Source organism: Cuculus canorus, chromosome 18 (genome assembly GCF_017976375.1).
Source record: "Cuculus canorus isolate bCucCan1 chromosome 18, bCucCan1.pri, whole genome shotgun sequence".
NCBI classification, from domain to species: domain Eukaryota; kingdom Metazoa; phylum Chordata; class Aves; order Cuculiformes; family Cuculidae; genus Cuculus; species Cuculus canorus.
In genome coordinates this window covers 12,403,521-12,427,121 of record NC_071418.1, presented here as the reverse complement: position 1 = coordinate 12,427,121, position 23,601 = coordinate 12,403,521, and the positions used below count along the sequence as shown (strand labels likewise).

Here is a 23,601-nt window from a genome sequence, read left to right as displayed (position 1 = left end):
AATTTTTCCCATTTTCTGGAAAAAGCTCACCTCAAAACACAACCAACCAACTGCTCACCAACCATGGCAGTTTCCAACAGCCCTCCCTTCCCTCGAGAGCAGCCATCAATACAGACATCAATCAACCCTGTTTAGGCAGTTGAAATAGGGTTTAACCTGTTCTCCACCTGAATGAAGTGGAGAATGTGAGAGAGGAAAGAAATGGTAAACATTTTAGGTAGTGAAGACCTCCACTTCCCAGCCCAACAGTTCATCTGCTCTCAAGGTTGCCTGCTTTGCCTCTATCTGGATAAATCAGTGAAGTCGTACTTAAACACAAGCCCACCTGGTGAGCATTTCTGGAGTGGCAGCTGAAGCCACTCCAGGTCTCATTGACCTCATGGAGCCAAGAGAAGTCACAGAGGAGAAGAAAAGCAAGAAAAACAAAAATCTGCTCAATACTTCAGTGTTGGATAGTGGGATTCACAGACAAACTGGGGGAAATGGCAGACCCGTACCAGAAGATCATAATACGAGGAGGAGAGGGGGCAACATGTAAAGGCATTAGATGAAGGTCACCAACAGAAGACAGAAGGGAGGAATGAATGGGTTTATGTGCCCTTCTGTCTCCTCAGTGAATGGAAGAGAGTCAAATGGCTCTTGCAGATTAGTGGAGCAGAGAAGAGACACACAAATTGGTACTTGGTGGTGCTCGAGCTGTGAACGCGGCACCGGCAGGTGGTTTTGCACCAGAGTCCCTGCAGAGAAAGCTCTGTCTGCACTTAGGCCTGCAGTGACAGAAGGGACAGATGTCACAGTCCAGAAAAAATGCTATATTCTTGCTCTTTATTCCCTGCTCCCCAGCAGAGAAGGATTCAGTGAGAACAGGTCATGTCTCCAGCGTGATGTTCAGCTACTCCCCAGCCCCACATCTTGGACCAGCAGCCACTGCATCGACCCTGCAGGGAGCCTCATCACAGCCCCGCACAGGGGTGCTGGCATCTCAAAGGGGTCAAATTCCCAGCCTTATCATGACAAATCCCTTGCAGCTGTCTAACGGAGAATCCTGAAGTGCCTATGAAAAGTATCTACCTCATTTTCCATATAGGAAGTTAGAGCACATGTGTTAAATGATTTACACAAGAATACAGAGCGATTTAGTGGAAGAGCAGGAAAAGGACTCCAACAACCCAGCTTCTAATTGCCACGAGATCATTCCCTTTGGGTGCAACTTAAATCCTGACTCACAAGTAAATAAAACTGTGCCAAAAAGCAGATCTGTTCAAGAGAGGGGCACTCAGATACTTTTAGCAACATAGTGAGAAATATCTATTTTCACTGAACAAGATCATTCTGTATATGCACATATCGGAATTCCCTATCCTCTGCTGTAATCCTCAGCAGCTATTTGCCTTTTCACAGCCCAACATAACCACAGCCCCACGTCTCCTTTTGAAGGTGAAATCCAAGCCAGTGGGTGGTGGGCACAGGGACCTCCCAGGGGACGACAAAAGAGCTGGGAATGAGGATTGCAGGGGGAAGCTGGCAGCCCCAAACAGGGGATGAAGGATGCAGGGGGAGGCCAGCAGCCCCATAGCCCTCCTGCCCCAGAGGGTCCTCCAGCTGGGAAGCAGACATCGCCATCTGACAGCACCAGTCCGGCTGCCACCAGCCCCCTCGAGCTTGTGGGCTCTGGCAGAGAAAGAGGCAGCACCCAGAGCAGCCCTGCACCTCCTGCCCAGGGGATGCTGGCAGACAGCCCACCCACTCATAGCAGGGGGCATGGCGCGCATCCCAGCGGTGGCACCCCCCAAGGCTACACATCCTTCTCCTTGGGACTGGAGGTCCCATGAGCTGCTGGCAACAGGTCATCCCTCAGGACCCACGGGCACCCTGTTCCCAGCCCCGTGCTCCCCAGGGGATAGGGATGAGTCACAGAGTGAGACTCATGAGTCAAAGAGACGTAAGACTGAAGCCTCTGGGGATGATGATATCCGCCTTTAGCCCACTTGCAAACAGCACGTAAGGCTGCTGGGATACAGCTCATAGAATCACAGAATGTCCTGAGTAGGAAGGGCCTCTCAAAGGCTATCGAGTCCAACTCCTGTCCCTGCATAACACAACCCCAACATTCACACCGTGTGTCTGAGGGTGTTGGACAATGCTTCTTGAATATTGTAGGGCTTGGTGCCGTGACTTCTTCCCTGGGGAGCCGTTCCAGTGCTCCACCATCCTCTGGGCAAAGAACCCTTTCACAATATCCAACCTAACCCTCTCCTGGAACATCCTCCTGCCATTCCCTTAGCTCCTGTTGGTAACCCCACTTGAAATGCAGGATGACCTCCTCTGAAGTCTTGCAAAGTCAGTCCAGGGACCTCGGTCATCTGGTCCCAGCAGGTACCTACTTCTTAGAAGCATCAGTTGGTTAGTTAAGCCAACTGAGACACTTCTTAGACTGGGATCCCCTCCACGTTACATACTAAAACGGCAGCAAGGAGTTTCTGAAGCTCTCTTTACAGGGTATAGGTTCACAAAGGCCAGCTGGAGCAGTTAGAATAACCTCTTTTCTCTCTGTTACAGACAGTGTAGTCAAGGAAACAGGTCTCTGGACTTGAAAGTGAGAGACCTGAAGCTGATCACTTATGCAGCCCCCGGCAATTCACTCTGTCTCCATACAAGTCATCAGGATCTTGTCTCCAGGTACACCCAGCAGTCATCACCCAAAAACTCTGATGACAGCTGAGGTCCCTACAGCACCGTCACAGCAACATTAGCAACATAGGAGTTCACACAGAACACTCGTGGGCGGAAGAAAGTGCTTTGGGACACGCCTCCCAAGCCAGGATTCTCACCAGGCAGGGTACCAGCAGCACGATGCTCTGTATTTCCAGCACTGCTTTGCTGAGGTGGTTTTGAAGCTCTGCTTATGGACTGTGTAGAACCAGGGACCAGCTGGGACAACAGCTCATGGACATGTCAGCACCAGGTGCTTCTGATGAAGGCACAGAGACACAGATCCTCACACAGGACCAGGCTGCTCCCCTGGGCTCAAACAGGGACCTGCCCAAACCTCAAAGTCCAAGTGAACATCTTGGAGAGAGCCTGTGACTTGCTGTATCTCACACAAGTCAGTGCCACAAGGACAAAAGCCCAGAGCCAAGCACCAAAAGCAGTCTCACCTGTACTGCTGCGTGGCTCTGCCCAGCCCGATCGTTCTCATCAGTCAAATGTTAAAGCAGAAACAAGCTCCGGGCTCAAAGCCTGGGTCTGAGTCCTGATCTAGGCTTCCCACTCTGCAGTTTCATACTGCTCAACTCCCCAGGAGCCACCTTGCATTTTCTTAGGTGCCCCTCAAACCAAACATCCCTCCCTAGCACTCAGGGTTTGAACTCTTTCCATTTATCTCCCTAAACGACCCAAAAGGACTCAAACACACATTGCCCTTGACAAAGTCTCCGGCTTCTTCAGAGATGCTCAGCCGCTGTGAATGCCTCCATCCATCCCATGTATGCTGGGCAGGCCGAGCACTCCCTGCACTGCAAGGGGTCAGCAAACACCTGATACACGCCCCAGTCCCAACCTCCCCCATGTCAGCCTCCTTCCTCACCAGCAAGGTCTTGCTTACGTCACCAAAGCTCCTGCTCCAGCCCTATGACTAAGAACTCGAAGCATGCAGCCCTGGAAAGAAAAAGCATCTGAAACTAATAAAAAAGCATGTTCTGCACTCACCGGGAAAGAAAAGAGAGAGTGTTACATGCAGGCAAGCAGTGCCAGCTGGCAGAGGGGGGGGCTGCCAGCGAGGGGACGCCACAGGCGAACACAGACACTGCCCCAGGTTGGGGAGCCTTGGGGGGAGAGCTCGGCATCGGGGGAGTCAGGGATAGGGGGATCTCTGAACGGGTGGAGCAATACCTTCAGCAGCAGCTGCAGCAGAGGGTGCCCACAAATCTATGCCATCACCATACTTCTCCAAACTCAATAGGATTTTGAAGAATCAATGTTTTGGACAACAAAAGAACAAAAATATGACTATTTGTCTGCTCCAGCGTGCAAGAGATCAAACTTAGTTGTCTGGATGATACAGTTTAATTTTCTAAGTCAGACAGTCAGGAGTGGAAGGGAAACAAAATTATTTCCACAGCTTCAAGCCACAACCTTCCTGGCAGTTTCTGGTCAAAGCTGCAACCTGGAGATGTTGCAGAGCTAATGGCAGGCTCCCCCCGCCAAATCCTGCATCCAAGCAATCACACTTATCTCTCCCCAAATTTGTTTCACTGGAAACCAGAATTTACTCTAAGAATGACTGCTTTAGATTACAAGGTCTCTGGTAATGGTCCATTCACAAAATTAATACAGATTTGTTTACATAGCACCGACTGCACATGGATGGGGACCAGGCCAAGATAAAATAGAATCTCACTTTGATACAAGGAAGGTGTTTTTTACAGTGAGGACAATCAGTCACTGGAACAACCTCCCTAGGGATGCATTAAAGTCCCCATTGCTGGAGGTTTTCAAGATGTGATTGGACATGTTGATAGACAATCTCACCTAGGCTCCCTTTCAGACAAAAGCCTGGACCAGGTGATCTTTCAAGGTTCCTTCCACCCTGCGCTGTTCTATGAAAAAATACATTTTCAGGTTTATTGTGTGATTATTGCTTGTAAAGCTAATGCATTTTATTCACCTGTAAAATCATGCCCATTTTCCCCAAGCCACAAAATAGAGCTGTTTATAAGGCTCTAACAACACTCTTGGCATCAGCATCTCATTGCTCTTTCAAACATTCCACTGAAGGGCTATTTCACTTCTACGACTCAACCACTTCTACAACTCAAGGGCTTACGTTCTTCCTGTGCCAGGGATGTGGTACCCAGGTGCTAGCACAGAACTAATAAATATAACAGCAGCAACCTGAAGTGCTACAGGAGAGGCAGAGGAGCTGCTGTATCCCACTCAGAGACCACCACGGAGAGATTAGTTTTTAGTGCTGGCGGTTAGGAAGGAAGCTGCCCTTGCAAACAGAAGATCTTGGGAAGAAGCAGTAGGCGTAGCTCAAGAAATTCCGTGCAAAGGGGTCATTGTCAGTGCATACCAGCTAGGCCAGCACAGAAGAGATGCTATCTCCATCAGCTTAGTCCAGGTGGAGCAGCTTCAGATTCTACGCACACACCCACTTTAGAGACTTGCAACTGCCTTTCCTGCAATGCCAGAACAGCTTTGAGTTTTCACCTTCGGGCTCCCCCGCGCAGCAGGCACTGCCGCAGTCCCCTCCCTTCATCTACAGAGAGTTCAGCACAAAGACCCAAAACACCAGATCCTGGCCCAAAAATCAAAGGATAATGAGAGCACAATTACATTTTCCCAAGGACTTGCAGAAAACCCGGAGCAGAACAAATAACTTCACCTAGATTTTCTCAGGTTTGAGACTGCTCCTAAAATGGGACTCGCTGCCCATCAGGACCTTTCCTGCTGCCCACACAATTCTAGGGTTAGCCACGAAGCCCCTATGCACAACTACAGCCCTCACAGCACAAGGCATTGCTGCTTTCTAACAAACTATTCTGTACGTTATTTAGAGCCGCAAGTACTGTGTGGAGAAGCCAACAGGACATAGATATTGTGCTTCTGAGATCATTAAGGCAACAGAAGACATGTGTTGACCCAGACATACTTCCCTAACTACGTACTTGCTCCTACTCAGCATTATGGTATGCTGGACCTTGGAAGCACCCCCACTTGCATGAGAAATGTCCTCCCTCACCCCAGCAGCATGGGAATCGCTCTGCTGGGAGGCTCCGAGTCATCCAGCAAAGCACAAAGCAGGAGGGAAGGCAGTGAAATAGCTGCTGCCCAAGGGTTAGCCAAGTTCAACAGAGCGGTGTTGAGAAGCATTACCTGTACTGTCAGGCAAAACATGACTTGTGCCCCACAATGGGATTGTGTTTAATGGGGATGAGCATAAATTCCAGCAGATTTAAGAGCAGATGTCAAGAAACGGATAATGCTTCATACCTTAGTATGCTTTAAACAACTGCGGGAACTCATCCACTGGCCCAGCAGGAGAAGGCAGGCAGGAGTGGGCCAGGAGCAGCACGGAGCACGCTGTGCACACAACCATCTGCAGAGGCAACTCCGCAGCCTCATGAAACCCAAATCCTTCCTTGAGAGAACGCTTCCATGGACCTACCGTTAAATGTGCCGAAATCTGCAGCCACAGCAAATTACTACAGAACACCTGTAAACGCTAAACGCTCGAGCAAGAAACTCAGATGAAAAAAGCCGCAAGCAGTTTTTACAGTGCATAGCACACAGGACCATGGCCTTGAGGAACAAGGCATCGAACACCACAGCAAACCACAGGGGTCAGCACCAGGCAGGGATGCAAGGAGGGGCACAATGGCAGCAGAAGGGAGGGCTAAGGATGGACCAAGAGCCACCAGCAAAGACAGGACAGATGGGAGGTGTCTCTGGGTGCCAGGGATGGACAAATGCAGTAGGATCTAACAGAAGGTAGAACCATGCAGGCTGTAAATGCCTGATGTGATGCCCTTTGCACGTGACATGCTGCAAGCCAGAGGAAAAAAGAAAAAAATCTGGAAAAAGAAAGTGCATAGCTGCGAGAAGACCACTAAAAAGAAAGATATCAGGCTTTTATCTGCCATTTCCTAGGAATAACAGGGACACCAAGAAACCTGAGATAGAAAAGATAGCTGGAGTGATCCAAAGCATCCCAAACACTTCTACCCAGATACGCACATTTTAAAGATTAAGTTCTCTTAAAAAAATTAAGGAATAAGCACATTCCCTCCCAACAACCCTTCACACCTCCAGCATTCACACGCAGGGTTGCTACTATTTTTTTCCTGCTGCTCACTCCAGTCACATGGTGCTTCCCAGGTGCCTCTGAGGATCACTGCAGAGACTCTGTTGTGCTGCATTTAGTCTGAGGGCTGCTGTAGGCTCAACCTCTGCGAGCTGCCCACTACGAACAGGCTGTCTCCTTGCTGGTCGGGCCACGTAGGTGCATAGTACAATGTATAAAACCACATTAAACTCTGTATGAATACACACACAGAAACTTACTCACAATATATATAACTGAAAGATTAAAGAATGATCACTAACGGGTTAATTAACAGTTCATCCTTCTTACTGGAGTTCAGCAGATTGCATGCATGTACAGCACCCCACCTGCCTGCTGCTGGTCCTGCCTAAAACCTGCACCCATTACAATCAGGTGTTACCTACTCACCATCGTTTGTTAACTCTTAAAATGAGTTATCACAGTGCAGTTTCAAAGCTTACAGTAATAATTTGCCTGGGAGATCAAATCCCCCTCCTCATCACCCCTGCACCCATCCTATCACCCCGTCATCACTGTAACCAAAACCCAACTGCTCAGTGTGTTGCAGATCCCTCCTTTTCTTTTAAGAAGAGGCCAGGAGGCCCCGTGGCATTAACAATGAAAGCTTTGTAGAAAGATATGTACTAGTCAGAAGAGCCATCTGCTATGGAAAGACAGGAGAGCCATCTCCAGGCCGCTGCCACCAAAGCAATCTGGCAATGCAGAGGGAAGGGGCAGATGTGAGAAACACAACAGCCCCAGAGAACGGCTCACTGGCTCCAAAACCACGAGAGAAGGATGCCTAGAAACATATTAATTTAGAGCAAAGTTTTTTCACGCAGTATTAGCTTGTCGGAATGTGTGAGAGATTGTTAAACCTGATTAAAAAGGACTGGCAGGATATATGAGTTCGTGTTTCTTTTACTGGCACCCACAGGCACCACCTGATGCTGGTACCTTGTTACAGAGACCAAGGAAGACCCTCGCTGCCCCAGAGCTGACCACGAACCAGGCAGACGGCTAGAGAATCACCTTGCACCTTGGATGGCTTCTGCTGAAGCTTGAGGTCCTTGTCATCCTCAGAGATGGGATCCTGGGCTGGGGACATCACCGTGCGCAAGAAAGCCCAAGCTCTTGTCTGGGCAGAGGAGACCTCCCAGGACACACTGAGCTCCAGCAGCTGAGGGAAAGCAGCCCTCGAGGGAGAGGTCAGGCCCAACTCCCATGTGCCCTGGGGTGCTCTCACCCCATTCAGCGGCCCCACACTCAGCTCAGGAGTCAGCTATTCTCACCCACAGTGGAGTATTAACTAAAGGTGTGTTTAGGGCCAGAGCAGTGACTGGGATGTGGCCCCCAGCACTGCACCTATCCGCTTTCATCTGTCTTTCAGCTTCTTACTCCAGCCTGAGCCCCAGCTGTCCTGCTGCCAGTGCCGAGAGCAACAGGGGAGCCCAGGGCAGGTTGAGCTCTGCTCCCTGCTCCTCTCCTCCACCAGTGCAGCAGTTCCAGACTCCCCAGTCTCATAAGATCCTTGGAGCACATCAGGTGGCACAGCCCACTCGCGTGCTGGCAGCAGCAGGACTGCTGGGAGTCAGTTCACACCTAGTGAATCCATGGTGCATTGTGGACTTCGGACAGTGCGACCTGGCGATATTGCCACTTTTGTGACCAAGATCCCCTTGAACCCAGTTTTCTTCTGTCCCCAAGCGTGGGTTTTGCATTCCCTCTGTTGCTGAGCAGCTTTCCCTGCCTGTGACCTCTCCAAGCCAGAGTCTGCAAGGAAGACCCAAGACCAGCCTTCTACCATCTATTATCCCATCCCCTATTTCGAGCCAGAGCAGCCTATCAGAAATGCTGCAGAGACGGCAGAGGCAGCTCTGATGTCCCAAGCAGCACACAATCTGCTTGTGCTCAAGCAAAGGCAGAGTGGGTTGTGTTCAGTATCCCACCCCAAGCCCCCAGGCACAACTGCCTTAGGTTAAGGCACACACACTTACTCAACACCTGGCCCAGGCCACCAAGCACACCCGCACACCCCGCCTGCAGCTCAGCCGCATCTGAACCACCCACAGAAAAGCCAGTTCCAGCAGAGGTCAGTGAAACACGTCCGCACTCGGACGTCAGCGATTTGCAAACATTACTCGTGTTCCCAGAGACCAGCAAAAGCACGTGCATCTTTGCACAAAGACACTCACCCAGCGTCTTCTTGCCTGCGGGGTCGCTGGGTGCTGCACACCTTGGGAGCACAAGGGCTCTGCGCACAGCTGAGTGCTGTGTGCAGCTCAAGGGCTGAGAGAAACCCACCTTTAACGCTCTTCTAAAACAAAAAGCTCCAGATCACATCACTAGGGAGTTCCCTTTCTCATCAGCCACCCTTTGCAAAGCTCCCCTGCCACCTCTGTGAGGAGGGAGGGGACCAGGTGCTGCACGGAGGATGTTACAGAAGATGTGAAAGCCACACTGCAGTGGGACCAAACTGTCCCTGCCCAGCAGAGGTTTGCATGCAGCAGCTGAGGCCATCCAGCCCAAAGCCCTGTGCTGCTGAAACACCCACCAGGCTCTGAGTTAGAAGTAGCTCTCAGGAATGCTTTGAAGTGGCTCAAACCAGAAGAGATCACACAAGTACAAGAGATGGAGAGAAGAAGCAGAAAGTGCCATCTCAGCTCTCCAGAGGCGGTGGGGAGCAGAGGATGCTCCTGCAGGTAAGTCCTCGCCCAGGGGCACTGGGTGCTCTCAGCACGTCTCCACAGGGGGGCCTGAGGACTGCTATGGTCCAGCCACGGGAGCAGCTTTCTCTGGCCACAGTTTCACTCCACCCTGGCTTGAGCGTTTTCTCTCATCCCTGTGGTTTCCCTCACAGCACCAATGTCCAGCAGTCAGCTGGGAATGCCCCGGAGAAAAGGCCTCATGTCTCCCTGAGGCTGCCATGCTGGACGAGGGCAAGCTGTGCCATGCCATGCAGGGCAGGAGGATGGAGATCCACCGTCACGTTGCAGCTCACCAGGACTGCCAGTTTTGGCACAGACACCCCCTCTTTGATCCTGCCGGTCCTGCTCATGCATGCAGAGGGCAAGCCTTGCAGGTAGGTGATGCCATGCCGCCGGTCCCCTCTCCCCGAAAATAGTTACAGTCCCAGTCACCCCATTAGCAGCTCGCTGCAACATCACTCCCCAACATCTCAACATACCCAGAGCAGCTTTTGGAAGCACTCAGACATGCCAGGATTTGCAGGGAAGCTGGGGAATTAAATGAAGTTATTCATTCCTCCACTTACTACCCCCACCCGAATGCCCCTACGCGTGGCCAACAAGGTGAAGCACACATCAAGTGGCCAGCCACCATCTCCAGCACAACACAAGGAGTAGCCACGGGACACGCAGGCAGCTCCTGCCTGGCCAAGCAGGCAGGATACGAGGGCAAAATCCGGGGGAAGATACTTTGGCAAGCAGAGAAAGCTCAACCACAACACACACACAAACTCAGGAGCCAACCTTCAGAGCAGAAACGCGTCTCCATGCCAAGAGCTCGGCTATTTTCCTCCCGCTTCCCAGCTTGCAGCTCTGAGCTAACAGGCTCAGCATTCATCCCCCCGCGCCGTGTGGCACATGGGAGCAAAGGAGGGGGAGAGAGAGACTCAAATGAAATCCAGACCTAGAAAGCAGTTTCTTCCCCCCCGCTCACTTCCCCCTCACGCCCTCCCCCTCCCCGACTCCTTCTGGAACCACCTTCTATCTAGAGGGCTCAGGAGGACGGGAAAAGGGGAAAAAAAAGGAACGCAGAAAGGAAGCATTTAAAAAAAAAAAACACAAAAGAATGAAAGAAAGAAAGGAATCAACTGAAATCCACCCAGAGTGTGGCTGTTTCTCTTTTTAAAGTGCAGAAGCTGCTAGAAAGGTAAGAGGGCAGAGACAGGATATAAAACTAAAAGATCAATAGCCTACCTGAAATCCGGTCCCTCTCCATTACTACGGGATATATTTAGCATCCGCGTGTCACAGCCGTCCCTTTTTTCGCTGGTGTCCCCTTCTTTCCCCCACTCTCCCTCCCTCCTTGCCTTGCCTCCTCCTCCTCTTCTTCCAAAAAAAGCTCTTTGTCTGGTCTAATTTCTTCAATCTGTTGCAATCATGAATGCATCCAAATTACCACATTTCCATGTGCTGATCATATGTTTGTGCTCCAAACTGAAGTAGCTTTGTCTCTTCGAAATGAAAAAGAATAGGAAAAGAGGAAGAGAAAGGAGGAAGAAAAAGGAGACAGGGGGTGCATGACCCCAAAAATCCCGAAACTCCCTGAAATACTCCACTAGGCGCAGGAAAACTGGAGATCCCGAGAACTCTGTAAAACAGTCTTAAAGCCACAGCATGCAACTGTCCAAGGGAGTGCTCCAGCCTCCACAGCTCCCTCTTAATATCCACCAGGAGATGCTTAAGGAACTTGGCTCCTTGCAATAGCGGAGGGAACAACTCATCCAGCCTCTCAAATCTTTCCCTGCTTCCCCAGTCCTATTTTCCTGCTGTTTCCTCTATCCCCTCCTCCTTCCTTGGCTCCAGCATTTTAACTCCTGGCGCGTTCCCCCACCCTGCCAGGTCTGAAGTTTTGATTCATGCATAAACTATTCGGCTGATGAAGGCTGACTTCATTCCAAGCACAGCATCATGGGCTTCTGCTGCTGCTACCAGGCAGGACCCGAGCGCCACACATGTTTATTCATCCTATGTAACCCACTGGAGAGCTTCGCCGCCGGCCCTGGCACTGAGCCCCTGCTTTGCTTTCCTCCTCCAGGCAAAGAGGCGATAAAGGAAGGATTTCTGCAGCCAACCCAAAAGCGATAGTGAAAGTTTCTGCTCCAGGTAGAAGCCCTTTGTCTTCTTGGTCGCACAGTGGGGTGGAGGCAGGATTTGAGAACAGGTTTCCTTCCCTGCTATGCCCAGGCAGGGCACGGAGGTGCAGGGGGAGCGAGGCAGCCCTGTGGAACCCGTCACCAGACCTTCCTCTGCCTGGCTGGGATGGAGAGATGCACGGCTGCAATAATGGGCTGGCCCGTTTGGAAACTTCCACTTGGCTGTCGGCCAGCACAAGCAGCAGGGACGCGGTGTTAACACCTCTGTGAGATGGTGCCTGTGCTGCCTGCGGGCACAGCGCTGCCCCAACTGCCCCACACAACCCTCCCGTGTCATCCACCGATGATTCCTATTGACGCTGCGGAGCCTGAGTCACCCGGCCAGATGCGAGGGCACAGCCTCTGCCCCCAGAGCTGGCAAACAAGCTGGCCACAGCCCCACAGCCTGGAGGCACGGATGGCGGATGCCAGCAGGGATGGTACGGCTGTTGTGCAGGCCAGGTGTGCCGGCAGAACCCCTGCGTGCTCAGCACCGTACGCGTGACACTTTTTGCCCCCCAAATGCTCACAGTTCACTTAGAAAACTACAAGCTGTGACAGAGCCTGGCGCCTTCCCCCACAGCACGGGCAGAAAGACAAATTGTCTCCCAGTGTATGAATGAACTTCCAAGGAAAGGCTCCAGGTGCTGCTGGGACCTTTGGATAGTCTGGTCCTGCCTTGCGCTGCTTTTCAATATGAAAAATCCCAGCAAACACGCGAGTTTCCCCATACAGTAGCTGGTGAGGTATGACTGACATCAAACCAGAGGGAGGAACAGAGCTAATACCAACTGGGATCAGGCAGGTGGTGGGGTCAGCCCAGCACCCCCACTGCACAAGAGGTGGCAGAGAGCTCCAGGACAACCATTCCTTGAGGAAGTTTCTTTCCAATCCCCAGTGGGCTGTTCCCTGGGCACAGAGCTTTAGATATCTTCCCCAATTCCTGTTCTTTCTCTATTAGCTATTAAAACTCTGCACGTCTCTGCTGCCAGTGCCTAAGGCATTAGAACGGGGACAATAGGCAAAGTTTTCCCAGGCACAGACGAAAACTATACTTCCTGCTTGAGACCTTGAAGGTGCTGAGCACAAAGCCAGGACCCAGGGGAGGTGCTCAGCTCCATGCAGTGCAAAATCCAGCTCTCTGCCTCCACCAAGCAGCCTTTACTGCCAAGCTCCTTACTTTGGAGAGGAAGGGAAAAAGCTCAGGGGAAGTATTAAGAAAGGAAGAAGGTGATTAGAAAGGAAGAAGGGATGGGGGCAGCACACATTTATAGACTTTAACCCATCAAGATCTAGGTGATTAGGAGGGACAAGGCAAAGGCATCATTTCTCACAGGGCAGGTCACCACGAGGCATTCAGGGAAGTGAATTCAAACAAAGATTAATGTTATTGAACTTGAAATTGATACAACCTGCAAGTAGATGCTCGCATTCAAACTCTAAATCCTCAAGCAAATTTTAACAAAGACATTTTGAAGGTGCAGTTGTGTGTCTCCATTGGAAGCAGTGCTTGCAAAGTGCTCATGCTCCTGCCCCTGCCACAGGTAGCAGTGGCATTGGTGTGTCTGTGTTTGAGAGAGGAGTGTGCTTGGTGCTTGGCCACCCGTTGCCCACGATGCCAGACTCAGGGTTTGCTCCCTTTGAAGGTGCAGTTCTAGCAACCTGCATGTTACCGGGCCAGGGATTCCCTGTTCTCCTTGGTTTTTGAGAAGCTTACCATGTGCCTGTTTAAATGGGAATCTGGTTGTCTGTGCATTCTACAAGTCTATGTAAAGATAAAATACATTGCTTTTTCCAACACTGTTAAAAGGGGCAGGGGTGGGGGGCAAGTCAAGCACACCTAGGGTTTGTGAAGATGCAGATAAAACTCTCCTCTCGTCAGGGCTGTTTTCCTATGGTTCAGGGTCCCCAGGGACTGTCTTCTGACAGAGCCAAGAGGAGTGGGAAGAAGCAGGAACAACTTTTCGGAAACCAATGCTATCTGCCACAAAGATAAACCCAATTTCCATTTGCAAACAAGACATTGAAACAAAGCAGGAGCCTTCCTCCACCGCCGCCCTGTGCTTGCCGAGGCTGGCACAGGGGTGCACAGGCTTTCCTTTGCTGCACCTCACAGGTTTAACATCACCACGGGTGGCAGCCAGCAGGAAGCACTGCCAGGTGCAGAGAAAGCTAGGAAGGAAATTACAAGAAAGAAAGTAAACCAAACCCTGCTTCAGGCTCAGTTTGAATTTTATCTTGCTCACACCTTTCCTAGGTTAGCCCAGCAACACCCAAGCCCTTTGCTAAGCAATAAAATACTCGTGCACAAACAAGTAGATTAGCAGGGAAGGTGCTGTGAAGACTCATGCCATAGAGCGTGGGACATCAGTGGGCAGCCAGGAGGGAATTTAGGACTGTTGACACAGTCACCAGCCCCAGCAGCCACCACGGTACAGAAGCCTGCATGTATTCAGGTAGATCCTATTTGCAACTCCTTGTCTGCCTCTCTACATTTATGCTATTATTATTTTCCTGTGGCATTTCATCCAAAAGAAGAATTATTTTCTTTTCTACCTGGTTCCCATAGTCACAGCCAGCCACTTCTACCATGCTTTCAGCAAACCCAGACGGATATCACCTTCTAACCCCAGCCCTGCTGCTGAGCAAGCAGGAAAGGAGGAATGCTGCAAGTTCATGCAGGGATTAGAGGTTCAAACTGCATTGACAAAGGTGCCAGAGCTGGCAGAGACCTCCAGGGCCTGGAGAGGCAGGAAAAATGGGGATTCAACGGGTTCTTTCACAAGCTCAGCTATCTGCAGCCCTGGCAAGCTGGGAGGAGAGTACAGAGGGGGAGGACAGTGCAGCAGAGTGGAGCAGAGCATACCTAAATCCAATTATGTTCAGTGAAGCATTTTCAAATGAGGAAATACAGGTCTAAACTCAAACAGTGCAATCAAGTGTTACTCCATTATATTCCCTCTATGCCATTTACCCCCAGGCTGGGCCCAGCCAGCACATGACAGTATCTAAACCTCTGCTGTGTGCTCCAAGAACCTTTCATTTACATTTATATGAGCCTTGAGGATGGGAAAGAAAGAAAACGCTGACTAAAATTCTCCTTTTCCTTTGAAAGAAAACTAAACCAAGGAGATGTCCCTCTTTCCAAGGGAGGTACTTATCCTCTGAATGCTGCTACCCTGCTCTTTGTCAGTTGTTATGCCTCTCCACTCCTCTTTCCTCCTCTTCAAGCTGAGCAGAAAATGGAGCTGCTCTGCATGTGCTGCCAAGCACTACTTTGACCCTCTCTGGTTATTTCTTATAGAAACCTGTATTGGTGCAAAAAGGGAACAGAGATCCTTCAGAGTCATGACTTTTCTCAAGCCAAAGAATATGCCCAGGACAGAGGACTTCACTACCCAGAAGCTTGTATGGGTGCAGAAGATTGCTAAAACAACAGCAGCACGTGTCCCTTCCTGTCCCAAGTCCATGCAGCCCCTTGTGATGATGCCTACACAAGTCTTCTTGCGTCCTGTCCCATCCCATGGAAGGATGTATCTTTAAGGAGAAGCCCCTATTAGAGTTTTCCTCTGTGCTGGCTTCAACTCTCTGCCTAAAAGCCTCAAACTGCCGGAAATCCCTTGCATATCCTCCCTGGGCTTTCTGCTCACGCTTTAGCACTCATGTGCTGAAGTATTAATAGCAGCTGGAAGTGCAGAGTGAAAGGCAGGGCAGGAGGACTGGATGCTCACCCTCCCAGCAGAGCACAGGGAGGCTCAGATAAACGTTAACTCTTCCACGATCCTTTACTTGTGTTTTCCTTCCCGGACTCCCCTCCACCATCAGTCTTGCCCTCTCAACACTCTATCTTCCACAACTCAATCCTTGAGTCCCCCAAATGGGGAAGTACTCCATACCTGGAGGCCTGTGGTCATTCTCCAACAAGCAGTTGCTAGGGGAAGGCAGGGTTGCCAAAGATATTGCTGTATTTGCTCTTCTTTTGAACACTGGCCATTTGCTCTGCAGCCTCCTGGGCAGGTGACTGCAACGGCTCCAACCTGGCAGAGGGAGCCATCAAGGAGTAAAGTCTTCGACAGAGTTACCACATGTGTCTCATAAGCAGGCAGATTAAACGAAGGAAGATCACACCAAGCCCTGCAAACACCTTTGGGAGTTGCCTTTCTTTTTTCTAGGTTTATTAAATAAGGCAAGGCACAGGTTGCCTTACACACTGCTCCCTTTCACCGTCCTCAGAGCAGCTTGCCTCAAGGAGGCCTGGAGCCACCCCAGCTGTGACGTAGTGAACCCAGCTCCCTGCACGTCACCAGTGTCACAGCCAGCTGAAAAGCTGCACAATTTCTGCACGGCATTATACCCTGGCAGCATGGGCTTGTGGGAGGCAACGCTTTGCTCCTGTGTGTTGAAGCAGCTCCTCTGGCATTGAGGGGAGGCCTCACACAAGGACAGACCTGCTGAGATCTTCGTTTCACCTTCTTTAGGAAAGCAGTTCCTAAACATGGAGACTTTCAGAACATTGCTATCTACGGAGCAGCCACAGGCAAGGGGCTCTCTCTGCCTGGGTTTCACTGTGTTACTGCACTGCAACACAACAGAGAGATGCTGGAGATGCTACCCTGGTGTGATGCAGCCAGAGGACATCACCCTGCCTTCAGTCCTGACTGCTGAAGAAGGGCCAATCCGCTGAAGGAGTGAAAATGACCTGAACATTTACAGCGTTTTAACCACTAGCCCAGCTGCAGAGCTGTCCTACAAACAAGTCAACTCTCTGCAACAAAAGGCATGAGAGGCTATGCTTCCACCTCTTCTGCAGTCCCAGACACAAGATAAATATAGCAAGGAGCAAATCGGTGCTCTCTGCCTAAGGTACAATTAGGGGGTTTGGTAAACGCCAGCCACTGCCGGATGCGCCGGCCGCGGAGGCTCAGAGGATGCCTGTGGTGGGCAGCAAGGGCTCAGGAATTTGTGTCTCTGTCCATGTGATGAGGGACACCACATTTTGAGGGGAAGAGGGAAAGCTGAGGAGTCACAAGCTGGTCTGCCAACAAGCCCAAGAGTAATTTGCAAACTGACATTTCAGCAACAAAAAGATGAAGAAAATAAACACAGTGGAGAGATGCATATATTCAACCAAGATAAATATGACCACACACAGCTGCTTAGGTAAGCAGCACTGCATAATCTAGCTCATAAAGAGCAGGTCAAGATACACCAACCCTCTGTCTTCCTTTGGTTCCTTTTAACCCTGTCCCTAAGGAGAAGGGTGCCAGACGCTGCACCCCACACACATACTTCCATTCCTATCCCACTCCTCCAGTGCCCATTGACACCTTGGCGGGCAGTGTGTCTTCTCACTCCCACCAGCTCCAGGAGATCTGGCCTCAGAGATGTCCGTTGTCCTCGCAGGATGTGGGCTGGGGATGGCAGAGGTGATAACAAACACATTTCCCTCTCTCCCGGTGCACTGTACTCTCCTCTAGAGGACTGAGGGTTTTTTTTTAACTCCATCCTTCACAATGGGATGAGACAAGTTAGATAAAAACATATTCTACTGCCATTCCTCTTCCCCACTTTCCCACGTCCTCTTTGCTGCAGCGAGATTCTCCTGAAAGAGCATTAGGACTTTATTCCAGAGACATCTGGTCCTGGGGTGACGAATAACCTCTCTCAAGGACACTGCTCCTATCCTGGAGGAATTGCCCTTTGCACTTCTACATCCCTTTCCATCAGGGAACCCTGTGGACCTCAACAACGCTCACCCGAACCCATATCACATTCCAGTGAGGAAGGTGGTTATCTTAAAGACAGTCAGCAGCTAAAGCTTCCAGACATTACAGAGCATTAGATCCCATCCCTGGTCATCCCTGAACTACTGATCTATATTTCATCGTCTCTGGTTTCCTCACAGCAGAGCCCATAGTGCCAAGTGCTGTATGAAGAAAGCATCAAGAGATCTTCCCACTCACTTGCAATGTCCAGTAGCGTTTTGGGACTTAAAAGAGACTATACATAAGATTGAAGATGAATCACGGGTGTTGTAAAGGAACAGGATGACAAGTCAGTGCTCAGGGCATATCCTCAATAGCAAACAGGCCCAGAGCACCTATCACTATTCCTTAATTTCTTAGCTGTGCACACAAGCGCCTACGCTCCCTCATCCACTGTAAGTAATGCACATCTCTGCTTGAAGCACGCGGGAGCCCCACAGGACTCTCCCAGGCAGTTTGGAGTCCATGTGTCTGCATTATGCAAGCACTGTCCTCGTGTGGCTGTGCAGGAACCGAGCACCTGAGCAGGAAGCAGCCTTTACACTTTTACTTCTTGTTGCCTGGAGTTGGGATTTCCTGCAGAGCCAAACTACTGGAGCTGTGCTGCTACAGAAGGGACTCTCCAGGCTGGCTGGTGACCACGTTTCACCCTTTGCTACTTCACCTCTGTGATGAGAAAGACCAAGAGGACACGTGTCAAATGAGGACTTGTCCCTAGGGAGCCCGAGGAGAGCAAGCGATGCATGTGTATGGGGAGCTCTTTGGCACAGAGACCCGCACAGCTGGGGTGACCAATGTGGTGCTTAAAACAAAGGGGAATACAGGCTGCCCAAAGAAAATCATATGACTTCATCTAGGGACGCATCCAAAGCAATGAGGCTGCAACCACAAGTCTCTAGTTAACCCTCTGCTGCTCCTCCAAGGTGAAAGACGTGTCTGTGCTGAAAATATCACACTACAAGGAGATGTGTGTGTCATCAGCTTGCAGCTGGACCAGAAGGGCTTACTTTCAGCCTGGATCCCAGTCTGCCAACAGAAAGATAAAAATGGATAGAGTAAAAGTCAGGATAATCTGAAGGTCTGGACCAAGGTTTATAGGAGGGGTCTCCAAACTCGTTTTTTTCATACACTACAATTACATGCAGAAAGCTGTGCTGTGTAGTGGGGTACCCATGTCTGAGCTGCAGGAGATGTGAAAGTTCTGGCAACGTTTCCCTGCAGGAAAAATAACCTCAAAACCCTAATGTTTTTCATAGCACTGAATTAGCTTACGTAACAGTAATCATGTACGCTCGACTAGGGAGCCCCTGGCTTTGGACATTTCATTTATTTCCACTATTCTGGTTAACCTGCAACCTCATATAAACTCATTTCTGAAGTTGTTCACTTACAAACTCCAGGCATAAGGGGAAGAAGATAGTCCTCAAGGCAAGGTATGAAAACAAGAAATGGGAACAGCGAGATCTGCTGCCGTACCTACCTTTAACTCACTGTGTGAATTTAGACAATCCTAAATTAGTGAACCCTGCCGAAATCAAGTGTTGAGCAATGACGCCAGTTTAAGCTATGCCCATAGCAACACGTGTTCAGCTCTTCCACCCACCCAGCCAGCCATACATCTTTCTGTTTCAGTGCCATGGAATTCAGTGTCCAGAAGTGTCCAGATTCACGGACAATTCAAAAAGCATCACTTTCATCTTCTCTGCTGCTTTATTTCCCCCAACTATGAAATGAGAACATCAATAACTATTAAAGGGAAAAAGCAAGACTTAACCACGGAAAAGTAAAATAAGACAAAAACTATCTGTGCATGTTCTGGTGAAACTTCCATATAAGAGTATATTCTCTCTACTTCTATTAATTCCAGCTACCAGCTCCTGTAGAGACCTGCTGGGTGCTCTGAGCAGCATGGCAGCGCAGCACCATCATGGTCAATGGAGTCCTAGAGCTCAAGCCCTGAGCAATAGCTCAGATGCTCACACCACGGCCAGCACCTTTGAGCCATCTCACTCACCCGGCATCTCAAGCCCAATCTTGTCCACACACTGTGGCTTCTGACCCCTCTTTCTACCTAAAAGGTGGACAAGGAGTTCAAGTTGGTGCCAACAACTAACATACCTGGCATGGGATTCCCTTCACTTTATACCTAAGAGAAGTACTTAGGCAGTACAAGACAAACTGCCTCAATGAAGGTTTCATGACATCAGTGAGTGACCCTTTCTAATGCAACCCAGATAGCTGGCCTTGAGCTTGATGCCTCTCTAAATCACGCCCTATGCTTCCAAAAAGCACCGAGACAAGTTGTGGTTGATCCTCAGCCAACTGCTGATGATGCAGAAGTGGGGCTGCTAGCGCACTGTCTTTTTTGGATGGAAAAGCTGTGCCTGCCCTGGACGGCAGCTGGCCTTGGCAGCCTGCCCCTGCTCCGCTCAGACCCACTCCAGGCAGCCACACAGCCAGACAAAGGCAGAAACAGGAAAGCTAAGGCACCTGCTCCCCTCCCATCCCTTTGGGAACTCTCAAGAACAAAGCACCTGACCCACAAATAACACCAGTCCAGGAACAGTTCTGCTGCAACACAACTGAAAAGCATTCTCCTCCCTACCTTCACCTACGCAGGAAAAACATGCTGGTTTAGCTAAATCACTAAATTCTACCTTTTTGTGGACCCTCCTGCATTATCCTCATCAGGGAAGTTCCTTCCTCTTAGCAAAAACCGAACTGTAGCCTGGAAGCAAATCAAAGCACAGAGCCCATCTGGCTGCCCAGGAGGAATACGATGCTGATTTGTTTCACTCAACTGGTCTGGGGTTGTTTTCTGGCCAGCTCGGGATGGCAAATGTCAGCACATATTTCTTGCTTTCAAATTCATCGGTAGAGCAGTAGAAAAATGAAGTGGTAGTAATTCCCTGACACACCATTCTTAACTCTGTAAAAATACTGCCATAAACTACCCACAGCAGGCAACAGAGACATTTTAGAGGCCACAATTCTGAATTCTGATGGAGCCTTTTACAAAGAGCTTCTTCCTGCTCCTCTCCTCTTTCTTTGCCCGTGTCCAATTGCATGTTGAACAGAGGCTCCAAACCACTCACAAACTCAACCTCATGGGCAGGGTCCCACATCTTAATTGTGAGGGGATGGTGCCAAGCCCTAGACATCTTTCTTGTCCTCCCAATCCTTGAGGCAAGGCCCTTCCAGCTCCCACTGAGAGGCTGCACCCCAGGCTGGTGCTGTTGCCCACAGTGAGCCACACTCCTGAGCTGACCCATCACTGAGCTGCAGAGGTGAGGAGCAATGCGACTGGCAATGCTATGGGAAGAGGGAGTCAATGGTGAGACCAGCTCCAAGTGTCTTCCACTGAATGGACACAGGTTAGATTTAGCTCAGCACCTCCAGGATGCTGGACATCAGAAGTTTCTTCTGTACCAATAATTGTGGCACCTCTTCATTTAGCCAGAGCCCTGTCACAGCTGTGAGATGCTTGAACATCATTGTAACCTCACTTCTTCCCCTCTCAGAGCTTTTCTCAGCTATGCATGATATTAAGTACACCTTTGCAGCCAAAGAAAACCAGACTAAGACAGAGAGTAAGATTCATGTATCCCTAAAGTTAGCTAAAGAAATTAGGGTCCTTTATAGTCCTGCGGTGATATGGGTTCCTCCGAGCAACTTGCTCTTTCCATGCTAAAGTAAGCGGCCTCACTATCTGATAGCTTGCAGCTCTCTCCATTGACCACCCCAGATGAGTCCCATCTTATTGGGACTTTGCTGAAGGCCTGTATGAGACAAAAATAGAAGATCCAAAACCTTAGAATCGCTGCTCACTGAGCAATGCTGGATGCCAATGCCATACAGCCACTTTCAAAGGGACAAGAAAAATGGAGAGGAGTCACAGAATAAGATTTCCAAAAGAGAACAATGTCAGATCTCCAGGTTTCTACCATCACACCACGCCCCAAGGCAGTGCATGGTGTGTGGATGACTGTGTAGCTATCTAGATTCCAGGAGCTGACGGCTGTGGAAAAGCGTGTCATCCCTTTCTTTGTTTAGGGTGGCAAAGAACTCGAAGCAACTCCCTTCTGTGATGCCTCACTAACAACTACTGCTCTGTCATCCCAATCCCAATTTATCTTTTACAGGAATAAAGGCTTCTGGGTTCACAGACAGATGTGCAGAAAGGAAAATTTGGACCTGAAACAAGGGGAAATTGAGCTGCAGTTATATAGAGTCATAAATATTTACTGCAATGTAAACTGGAGCACTGAGACGGTCATTTGATTTTAACTTGGAAAAAAAAAGAGCCAAACTAAAATTCAAACGATCTCTCACCAGAAAAGTGGAAAAGTATATAATTAGAGTCTAAAGAAAACAAGCCTGAACAAATGCACTCTGTCTCTCAATTTAGATTCCCTACACTCCAGTTAAATTTGGAGCTGTACCAACCCCCCTGTCTGTCCTCGGACACACATGTGAAAACAGGCAGTGCCAGGGCTGAGACTGCAACCATGGTTTTGCACATGCAGAAGATAAACACGCCCTTCAGTTCAAAACTCCCAGCTTCTGTGCTGGTGGCTGAGTTTTGAAGCAGTAGCTTTGAACTGCAGCTCAGCTCTGGACTGAGCAATTGCTGCAGTGAAGCCTTACTACCCAGACCGATACTGCAATTCCATGCCAAAGCATCACTCAATGCATTTTTTTCCTGCTATTTGATGTTAGCTTGGGATGCAGTTGCCAATTCTGACCACATTTACATCCTTCCACCAATACATCACAGCATTAGGGTTGGGGACGGTGACACTGCATGGCTGTGAAGCTCTAGATACAAAGCAGCAAGTGTCCCAGCAGCAGGACAGTGTCACAGCACACCATGTCCCCTGTCACCCTTGTCTGTGTCATAACTTGACTACCTGTCTCTCCGCTTATCTCTAGCTTTTGACAAGAGCCCGTCTGGCAGTGCTACAGCTCCCGGGGCATTTAAGCACATGCTGAAACGGACGTCTGTGACTAATCCCTATTCCACATGTGCTGATGCCTCCATACAGCGGAACGTTGAAGTCACTGCTCCAGGAAGGCATCCTGAGGGTGGCTTTCTCCTCCCATCAATGCTAGAGGAAAATCTGCAAACCACTGTTTAGATAAGTACATCTGGGAGCTGAGACAGGATATGAGGGCTGAGAAGATGAACTGGAATAGCAAATTGAGCCCAGAGGGAGCAACTGTGAGTGACAGAGAAACCAAGAAGACAGGAGCAGATGTAAGCCCTGAATCAAGCGTGGCCAGAGCGGGGAGTTGAGGAGGCAAATGGGCTTCTCGCGGAGACAAGCTGATTGCAGCAAGCAAGAGAGACACCAGTCAATATCCCAGAGAAAACAAGGGATAAGGCACATGTCTCAGAGAAGCAAATGTGAAGGAAGATTTCAATCACAGCAAAACATCTGCTAAGAAAGATGAACATCCATGAAGTCCAAGGAACTGCAGTTGTGAAGACAGGTGCTTCCCACAGGGGTCTGGACTGTGGAGCAGCACAGGGGCTGGGAGGGTAGGCAGACGCAGCAAAAAGGGGCATTGAAATTAAAAAATCAGAAAACGGCCATCCCAGTTCCCTTTCAGGTATTTTACATGAGAAGAGTAACATTTTCAACTCTACAGAGACAGTCTCTGTCCCTGAGCAGCCCTGACTGGTGTCACGCACATGCAAGCAGAGCACTGAGATTTCTGTTACTGCTTCCCCGAGGCTGGAAAACACCTTTTTCAAGAAAGAAACCCTCCCACCTGCTTCCTTCTGAATCAGAAACAGTTTCAGAAACATTAAGCTGCAATTAGGAGTGTAAATGTAGTTACGAGCACATATAATCCATAAATCTCCACATCCAATAAAAAATAATAGCTAAGGAGAGCACGAAAGAGCCGCTAATTACCAAAGCTGTATTTCAAACTCCATTCATGCTTTCTGTTGCCCTGTGTTAGACCCCTTGAATTGTGATGGGGCTTTGTAGTTATTCTTTCTGAGTCCATTATTCAGTAAGTAATTAATCTTCTATTTTATGTTGTGTGGGTACATATATATATAGAGAGAGAGAGACACAGCTCTCTCCCTGCAATTATTAACAGCCAGTTTTGCCTTCCCA

The 23,601-nt window shown here is 49.7% G+C and overlaps 1 protein-coding gene and 1 long non-coding RNA gene across 6 annotated transcripts in view; one reads left to right on the top strand and one right to left on the bottom strand.

Moving 5' to 3' along the window:
- SEPTIN9 (septin 9) overlaps positions 1-23,601 on the bottom strand; it is a 141,964-nt gene that overhangs the window by 92,500 nt on the left and 25,863 nt on the right. Inside the window, exon 1 of one of the 5 annotated variants that reach the window (XM_054083277.1) lies at positions 10,768-11,359. The exons of 3 other annotated variants lie outside the window; for them this stretch is intronic. In XM_054083277.1, the coding sequence (XP_053939252.1) occupies positions 10,768-10,789 (22 nt within the window). In that variant the 5' untranslated portion in view covers positions 10,790-11,359. Of the gene's footprint in view, positions 1-10,317; positions 10,461-10,767; positions 11,360-23,601 lie in introns of those variants that run through there. One more of the 5 variants, XM_054083273.1, reaches the window with a different exon arrangement.
- On the top strand, positions 9,038-23,582 carry LOC128853973 (uncharacterized). The gene is made up of 3 exons (XR_008452843.1): positions 9,038-9,528; positions 9,687-9,908; positions 22,403-23,582. It is a non-coding gene; the product is annotated as an uncharacterized LOC128853973 (long non-coding RNA).